Source organism: Euphorbia lathyris, chromosome 1, assembly GCF_963576675.1.
Source record: "Euphorbia lathyris chromosome 1, ddEupLath1.1, whole genome shotgun sequence".
NCBI lineage: Eukaryota > Viridiplantae > Streptophyta > Magnoliopsida > Malpighiales > Euphorbiaceae > Euphorbia > Euphorbia lathyris.
In genome coordinates, this window is record NC_088910.1 from 85,119,107 (window position 1) to 85,128,174 (window position 9,068).

Consider the following 9,068-nt stretch of genomic DNA (forward strand, 5'->3'; position numbering starts at 1 on the left):
AAAATCTAGAAGTTTAACTGGTATCACTCCCTCCCAGCCTGCTTGAGGCTATATAAAGATTTGATTAAGTGACGTACCTTTATCTTGGAGCATTTGTCATATCCTTCTGGTGGAATGAGAAATAGATATGTACTATTTTTCTTATAAATTAAACAATTATCTTTTTTCTAAGAAAAAAATACATAGTAAACATTTTAGATATTTTTTTGTAATTAATTTATACATGATATAACATATTTAGTTATTATTATTGTGGCAAATTATTTGTAATGCATTAGTAACACATTAAATGTTTTAGATATAATTTATTTATAAAAAATCGATTTGACAGTTAAATAATAGATAAAATAACGATAAATTAATATTATTTTGTTGAATTTATCTGTTAGATGGAAATAAAATTACTTTTATTTGTAAATATTAAGAAATAAAATATTAGTCATTAAGGGTAAATATAAAAGAAAAACAGATAGTGGTAGCAACAAATGTATAGTTATAGTTATCCGATCTAAAAAGCTAAAAATAATAAAAAAATGGGGGAAGAAGGGCAAAATGAATCATTTGATTTGGTAGCAGAAGAAATGACTCAATGACTTATTGATATAAACAGAATAAATGTTATTGTTATTAATATTCATTACATTGGACTTACAAGAAATTGCATGTTAACTTCTAAGACCTTGTTAACTTCTGAGACCATATCGCACAAATCGATATCAGACACATTTTGTGTAATGTTTTCCATAACGTTTGCTTTGTTTAGCTTGAGCCTTTTCGGCAACCTACAATCAAATGACGTGTAATCCATCTTGTTACAATTGTAGCATTTTCAATTAAATTTTAGCTTCTTGGAAATTCCACCTTTAAGACCATGTTGGTATTGTTTGCTTTTCTTACTTTGCATTTCTACATTCTTTAATACGTTATTAACATATTTTGTTTGAGAAAGAAAAAGTCCATTTAAAGTTTTTGCTACTTCAATTCCTAAAAAGTATTTCACTGCTCCTAAGTCTTTGATTGTAAAGTACACTTTTTAGTTTCATGTACATGTGACTCGATAGAACTTCTAATCAAAATGTCATCGATATATAAACAAGCGATGGTCAAGAAGAGATTTTGCAAAACCAAAATCTAGAAGTTTAGCCGATATCTCTTTATGCACTGCTTCCCAACTTGCTTGAGGCCATATAGAGATTTAATTAAGTAGTATACCTTTCCCTTGGGACTTTTGTCATATCCTTATGATGGAATGAGAAATAAATATGTACTATTTTCTCTATAAATAAAATAATTACATTTTTTTTTTCTAAAAAAATGACATAGTAAACATTTTAGAATTTTTTTAATTAACTTATATATAACATAATTGTTATTATTATTGTGGCAAGTTATTTGTAATGCGTTAGTAACATAATAAACGTTTTAGATATAATTGATTTTTAAAAGATCGATTTAACAGTTAAATAACGTATAAAATAATGGTTGATTAGTTTCTTCAATTTTAAAATTAATACTCTTAAATATTGAAAAAAATAAATAAAAGGAATAAGGATAGTAGTGACAAGAAATGTAGAGTTGGAGTTATCGGTATAAAAAGAAAGAAAAAAAGAAAAAAAGGAAAGGAGGACAAAATGAATCATCTGATTTGGTAGCATCCTCATTCTAATATGGACACCCTCATTAAATGATACTGTCATCCTCTCTAGATCTTCCGAATCTCCTTTTCTCTCCCTTTCTATCTCTCTCTTTCATTTGAATATAAAGATAGGGTCTGAAAGTAGCGTTGAGCTAGGGTTTGGGTTCATATCTAGACTAGAGGTAGTAGAATAACCATGGAAAACTTTGAGCTAGGATTATGGGTTTTCTTAAGTATTATTATTGGATGCTTTTCTTATTTTTATTTCAAGAACAAGACCAAGAACCAGATTCACAATCATCTCCCAAAAGGAAACTTGGGTTGGCCTTTTCTTGGAGAAAGTTTGGACTTCATTGCCTCTGCTTACACCTCTCAACCTGTTTCTTTCATGGATAAAAGAATTTCTTTGTAAGTTTCTTTTTCTTTTTCTTTTCTGGGTTTCATTTATGCACCATATATACATACATCTCCATGCACCATATTAATTTCCAAATCTCATTACAATTACTGTTTTGTTGATTTCTTCATAATTGGTTTTCTGGTTTTGCTTTCTCCTCTTAATCCATAGAAGATCACTTGGTTATTTCCATTGCATGTTTCCAAAATTTAATTGGATTCATCATTCAAATACCCAAATAAACCTTTAATATCATGAATACCCAAATACGATTATATCATACCAAATAAACCTTTAATATTATTACCTCATAAGTGATAATATGATGTTCGATTAAAATAAAAATAACGAGATTATGAACTGTGTAGAATATAATTGTAATTATAGGATAATAAGGATATCCAACATTATGATATTTATTTTTGTATTTTTGAATATCATTCTGTAGAGTGTTTTTGTTTTTGGAGTAAACTAGTTTTAATTTAAAAGGATTGTAACGCTGTCAAAACATGATACAAATTATTAGATCCATAAACATGCATGATACTGAACTAATTAAGGGTATGAACACCGCAGACTAATTAGCTTTTTGCAAACAAAGAATTTTTTTATATTAAAGCTCATGAATGAAGGTAATTACCTAAATACACCGATTCCTCGTTTAAAACAATAGAATGATGGCATGTGAAGCATTAATTTTTTTGGCAAATGGGAAATAATAATAGAAAAGCTGTTAAAAATTTAATTAGAAAGTGACATAAAGGTAATATATGCAGTAATGGCTTAATATTCCAGGGAAGTTGTTAACAACCAGCAAACCTAACTCTATTAAAGATTAGTAATTTTTTATTTTTATTTTCTTTAAATTATTTAAAAAGAAATTTGACATTCTAAAATATTGTGAAGAGTGAAGTAAGTAAATATGAAAAAGAAAGAGAAATGGATGTGACAATATATAGAAAAGGTTTGCAGGAAGTGAAGTAAAAGGCTAAGTTTTCCTTGTGCAGTCAGTTCTTCCTAACCTAACTATTTTTTTCCCTTTTTCCTTTTTTTGCCCCTTTCTACTCTTTCTGCTTCTTCAATGAGAACAATCAAATCAAGTAATACAAACAAAAACATTTTTTTACCTTTCATTCAATTGACACAACAAAACAACATCTCTACTGTACTGCTACTACAGTTGTTCATGGATTCATCAATTTATATTATATATTTTTATTTTAAAAATTGCAGATACGGGAAGGTGTTTAAATCTCACATTTTAGGAACACCAATAATAGTATCAACAGATGCAGAGGTGAACAAAGTTGTATTACGAAACCATGGAAATTTATTTATTCCTGCTTATCCTAAATCAGTCAGAGAATTATTTGGTGAATTTTCTATTCTACAAATGAATGGGATTTTACAGAAGAAACTTCATTCTCTTATTGCTGGATTTTTGAGATCTCCACTTCTCAAATCTACCATCACCAAAGACATTCAAAATTCAGTAATCTACACTTTAGCTTCATGGAAAAATATCAAACCTCTTCTCATTCAGCAAGAAACCAAAAAGGTCCTTCTTAATTTCACTCTCATTAATTTAATTTATACCCATCCATGAGATTAATTAACTCTAATTATGTTTTTCACAGATTACTTTTCGAGTTTTGGTTAAAGCATTAATGGGGATTGGTCCCGGAGATGATCTAGACTTCTTTGAGAGAGAATTTGAAGTATTTATCAAAGGTTTAATATGTTTACCTATCAAACTCCCTGGAACTACACTCTATAAATCTTTGAAGGTAAGGATTCTGTCGCTAAAATTGAAGTACGGTGTGATTTTCTGTCGCTAAAATATGTAAATGATGCAGGCGAAGGAGAGGATGATGAAAAGGGTGAGAAAGATTGTGGAGGAGAGGAAATTAGCGATGGAGAAGAATATTGATAATATTGTCGCTAATGATGCAATTGACGTACTTTTACGTGACCACATGGAAGAGAATCAGAAGCAACCTCTATCGTTGGATTTAATCACTGGAAATATTATAGAGATGATGATTCCAGGAGAAGAGACTGTTCCTACGGCCATGACTCTTGCTGTCAAATTCCTAAGTGACTGCTCTGTTGCTTTAAACCAGATCACGGTACCCTTTTTATTTAATTTAAAGTTACCTCAGTGTTTGGCCTTTTAATTCAACGGCTACGATTAACTTTTGTTATTAGGTCAAATAGTCAAAGTGTTTGACCTTCTTAAAAGGTCCTTTTCATCAGACGCACGTGAGTACGTGTATAGGTATACTGGACCCCACCTGCTCATGTGGACGTTTTTTAGCTGTAGGATTGAACGGCTGTCCTGTCGGACGAGGACCACTTATCCTATCCTACCATAACATAAGAGCAAGTGCAATGGATGTATTACTTCTGTGAAACTGATACAATTTGTTGTATCATTGGGTTGGAGGACACTTAATTAAGTGGAGAGAGAAAAGAGTTGTATCACAAAAGTAATACAACAGGTCGGAATTGAGGGGTTATCAGGAATTGTGGGACACGGACCATCTAGCGGCTGAGATCGCGCCTCAGCTGGCGCGTGTATTACACGCGCGCTTGAGGCGCGTCCAGCCGCAAAGGTGGACTGTGTCCCTTTAATTTTTTTTTTCTTTTTTTAAATGTTTGAAGCCCTGGGTTTTTATTAAATCAATTTCCTATTTAAATACACAAATATCAATTTCCTAATAGCCGTTGTATATCCGTTTGATTTTCTTTTTGAAAATTTCAATATAAATACCCATTCCATTTTATTTTGCATATCATCCCAAATAATTTATTTGGAATGTGTAAGAGTTTTATGACAAGTGGGTTCTACGTAAAAAGTGATACAAATTGGTTTAATGGAGAGGTAGTTGAGTGTATTAGATTTTTTTGAAAAAAGTGGGTTTTTTTGGATATGATACAAAAATTTGTATCATTGCATTGTGGATGGTCTAAGGATCACTATCCTTTTACTTTTTATAGGGTTAATGCATATATTTGTCTTTGTATTATTATCGGAAAAATAAATATATATTATATTAAATAAACTTATAAAATTATCCTTAAATTTTTCACAAACCTACAATTATACCCTAATCTAATAGAGATATGATGGGACATAAACAATAGAATTCTAAATTAATAATTTAATTTTCATTTATTTTTTTATCCAGTCAATATGCTACACCTCACTCTTTCACCATCCTCCCTCTCTACAAAAAAAAAAAAAAAAAAAAAACTAATTGTATTTAGTAAATTATCAAAACCATATCATCTCATTATGCCTGCCATTGCAATCGATGATTCTTGGTTGCCCCTTTCTATCTCCTTCTTCCCCCCAAACCCCACTCTCTCTCTCTCTTTCTATCTATGAAGCACGGACACGGCTATGAAGCACGGACACGGGTGCGGACACGACAAACGGTATTTTTAGAAAATATGAGACACGGGTGCGGCGGAAACACGGCAAATTTTATATAATTAATTATATATATATTGGGTTAAATGCACTATTGGTCTTTGAACTTACCTAGTTGTTTCAAAATGGTCACTCAACTTCAATTTGTCTCAATAAAATCACTCAACTTTGAGTTTTGTCTCAATTAGGTCACTCCGTCGATTTTAGTAGTTAAAATGCATCGAAATAATGACATGGATGACACGTCAACATAAGTTAACTCAAATCTCTGACCGGGACGAAATGTGATAGCCGCATGTCGGGTATTTTTATGAAAAAAACTAAATTTTAGTTTTTTTTCCATAAAAATAATCGACACGTGATAGCTATGTGGCGCATATGTGGATGTCATGTGTCATTTCGGTTAGAAATATGAGTTGTCTCATATTGATGTATCACTTATGTCATCATTCCAATGATTTTTAATCATTAAAATCGTTATAGTGACTTAATTGAGACAAAACTCAAAATTGAGTGATTTTATTGAGACAAATTAAAGTTGAGTGACCATTTTGAGATAACCATGTAAGTTCAGTGACCAATGGTGCATTTAACCCTATATATATTAGATATAAAAATATATAAAAAACATGCTAAATCACAAATCGGAATCCAGGAGAAGAATCGCAGCGTATGAGAAGGAAGAACCCAGGAGTAAAGAAATTATTTTTGATTATTCACAAACAAAAACGAAATCGTGATGTTAGGAGAACTGCGATGTACGCAGCACAGGGGTTGAAATCGCGATTTGCACAGGAAGGAGAGAAGACCTAATTCTAATTCGTGCGATAGAGATTATAATTTAGGATTTTTGACAAATTGCATAATTGATCCTTAAATTTTATAAAAAAATTTAAAAACACCCTAATTTTTAACTTTTTTTTTTTACCCCAGCCAGCCGTGTCCCGCCGTGTCCCCGTGTCCCCATCCGTGTCCCGTTTTTCGGCCGTGTCCCCGCCGAGTCCCCGAGTCCGACTCGGCCACGGCGATCCCGGGGAAGAGTCCGTGCTTCGTAGCTTTCTTTAAATCCCTCACTCTCCCTTCTTCTCTCTCTCACCTGTAGTTCTTTCTTCTTCTTTCTCCTCCTCTTTTTCAATTCTCTGTTCCTTTTCTTCAATTTCAATGGCGGTTTCTGGTTTTGAAAGCTTCGAGAAACGCCTTGAGTTTCAATTTTTTGGGGATGATCGGGAAGGAGGATGTGAAATGGGACTTCAAATTCTCAATTTTGATTCTCTGGTGAAAGTTTAAAATGTTGTATAATGTACTGTCGTTTCCGCTGTTGGTAACCATTACTTTGATTTGTATGAGAGAAAGAGAGGTAGGGAGTATGGTGAGATAGTGAGGTGTAATTAATTGATTGGATAAAAAAAATAAGAATTAAATTATTTATTTACAATTCCACCGTTCATGCCACATCATATATCAGTTAGATTAGGGTATAATTGTAGGTTTGTGAAAAATTTAGGGATAGTTTTGTAGATTTATTTGATATAAGGGTATATCTGTTTTTCCGTAATAATAGAGGGGCAAATATGTGTATTAACCCATTTTTATATATATACAAACACTAAAATAGTTTAATTAAAATTGAAAAAATAGATATTAATAACTATTTTTTCAGTAAAATCAACTAATTCTATGCAGGTATGTAACAACAAACACTAGTTTACCTGCTAGCTAACTGTGGCTTGTTTGTTTTATTACTGTTTGCTATTGCTGTTTGTTGTTACGGTTTCCCATTAGAAAAACTATTTTTCCAAACCGTAAAGATTCTAAGCTTTTGTAAAAAGCTAACTTTTAGAGGTAAAAAGCAAATAGGAAGTAACTAAACAAACACCTAAAACTCTTCTTTCTGAAAAGGAAAGGCAAACACCAGTATGAAAAGGAGCTATCAAACCCTCTAACTGGATTACTAAACAGTAGATATGAACCGTTGAACCAAATATTATCTAAAATTTAATTGAGGACTAATTAATTTCATATTTTTTTCTGCTATTGATTAATTTGGAAAAATGATAATATAGGAGGAGAATATGGAGTTGAAGAGGAAGAAGAGTGATGATTATAAGTGGAGTGACTATATGTCCTTGACATTTACTCAGAATGTAAGCCTGAGTATAGTACATTTCATGCCAAACATTACAGTACACCAAAAAATATGAAATTACATTTGATGCTAAAATTGTCATTTTTGTACATTTTTATTTATAGGTGATCAATGAAACTCTTAGATTGGCAAATATCATTAATGGAGTTTGGAGGAAAGCTCTCAAGGATGTACAAATCAAAGGTATTAATTTTATACATTTTTCTTTTGTGAATTTAATATTAATAATTGAATTATAGAAATATAATATGATATGATGTTGCAATGCAGGTCATTTGATTCCAGAAGGATGGTGCGTGCTGGCATCATTTACTTCCATTCATATGGACAATCAAGTTTATGAGAATCCCTATCAATTCGATCCTTGGAGATGGGAGGTTAACTTTTTTCATATCACCTTACAACATCAATATATTTATATATTTTAATTTCTATGACATCATATCATATGTTTTTATATAAACTTATAGCATGGATCCCGAATGATTTAATAAATTTGGTCATTTATTATTAGATCTAGGTTCATTAAATCTACATCTTAGGATGTTTTGGATATCCAACGTTGGGATCCAGACGAACGGTACAATATGTATAAGACTATATCACACGTAGTAATAATAATAATAATAATAATAAAACTATTCATAAGATGAGTTTAAATTTGTAGAGATAAGATCAAATTTGCGCTAATGTGCCAAATGATGAAGTTTTATTCCTAAAATTTAAAAACAAATATTGCAGAAAGGGTCAGTTAATAATAACAACAACTTCACACCTTTTGGTGGGGGACAAAGGCTATGCCCTGGACTAGAGCTATCCAAACTTGAAATCTCCATCTTCCTTCATCATCTCCTCACTACATACAGGTCCTTTTCTTTTTATTATTATTTACTCTTTAATTAAATACTACTAATCATTTTACATTTGTAATGTAATTAATTAATTAATTAATTATGCAGATGGGAAGCTGAAAAGGATGAAATTGTATACTTTCCAACAGTCAAGATGAGGAAGAAGCTACCAATCACAGTCACCACCTTCAATACTTAGTTATCATCATCATCTAACATTTTAATTTATTCTCCGCTTAATAAAATTTAGTTTTAACTCCTGGTGTTTGCCTAAAATTAATGATTTCTTTGATTATTAGACACCATTTACATATCTCCCTTTTCAGTTAATTTTTGTTATATACCCTAATATTAGGGAATTCATGATCTCTAAATTAAGTGGCCTGAGGTTTTTAATCAAGAATTTTAATTGGTATAAAATTAATGAATTCAACCTAGCTAATGTTGTATAAGTAAAAGAAGAGACATTATTTGGACTCTACTGTTTATTCTGCTAAACACATAATTAAGCTATTAAATTTTTACATATTCAACTCTTCGCTGACAACAGATCCTTTAATTAGCTAAATTATCAATCAGAAGTTCAATGTATGTGAAAATTA

The 9,068-nt window shown here is 31.1% G+C and overlaps 1 protein-coding gene across 1 annotated transcript; it reads left to right on the forward strand.

The window, feature by feature from the left end:
• Positions 1–1,636: 1,636 nt before the first annotated feature.
• LOC136210937 (3-epi-6-deoxocathasterone 23-monooxygenase CYP90C1) lies at positions 1,637–8,846 on the forward strand. The gene is made up of 9 exons (XM_066002413.1): positions 1,637–2,044; positions 3,267–3,591; positions 3,671–3,820; positions 3,890–4,162; positions 7,533–7,613; positions 7,720–7,798; positions 7,886–7,992; positions 8,357–8,481; positions 8,575–8,846. Exons 1-9 carry the CDS (start codon positions 1,833–1,835, stop codon positions 8,663–8,665), a joined length of 1,443 nt encoding a protein of 480 aa, XP_065858485.1. The 5' UTR covers positions 1,637–1,832; the 3' UTR covers positions 8,666–8,846.
• Positions 8,847–9,068: the final 222 nt, after the last annotated feature.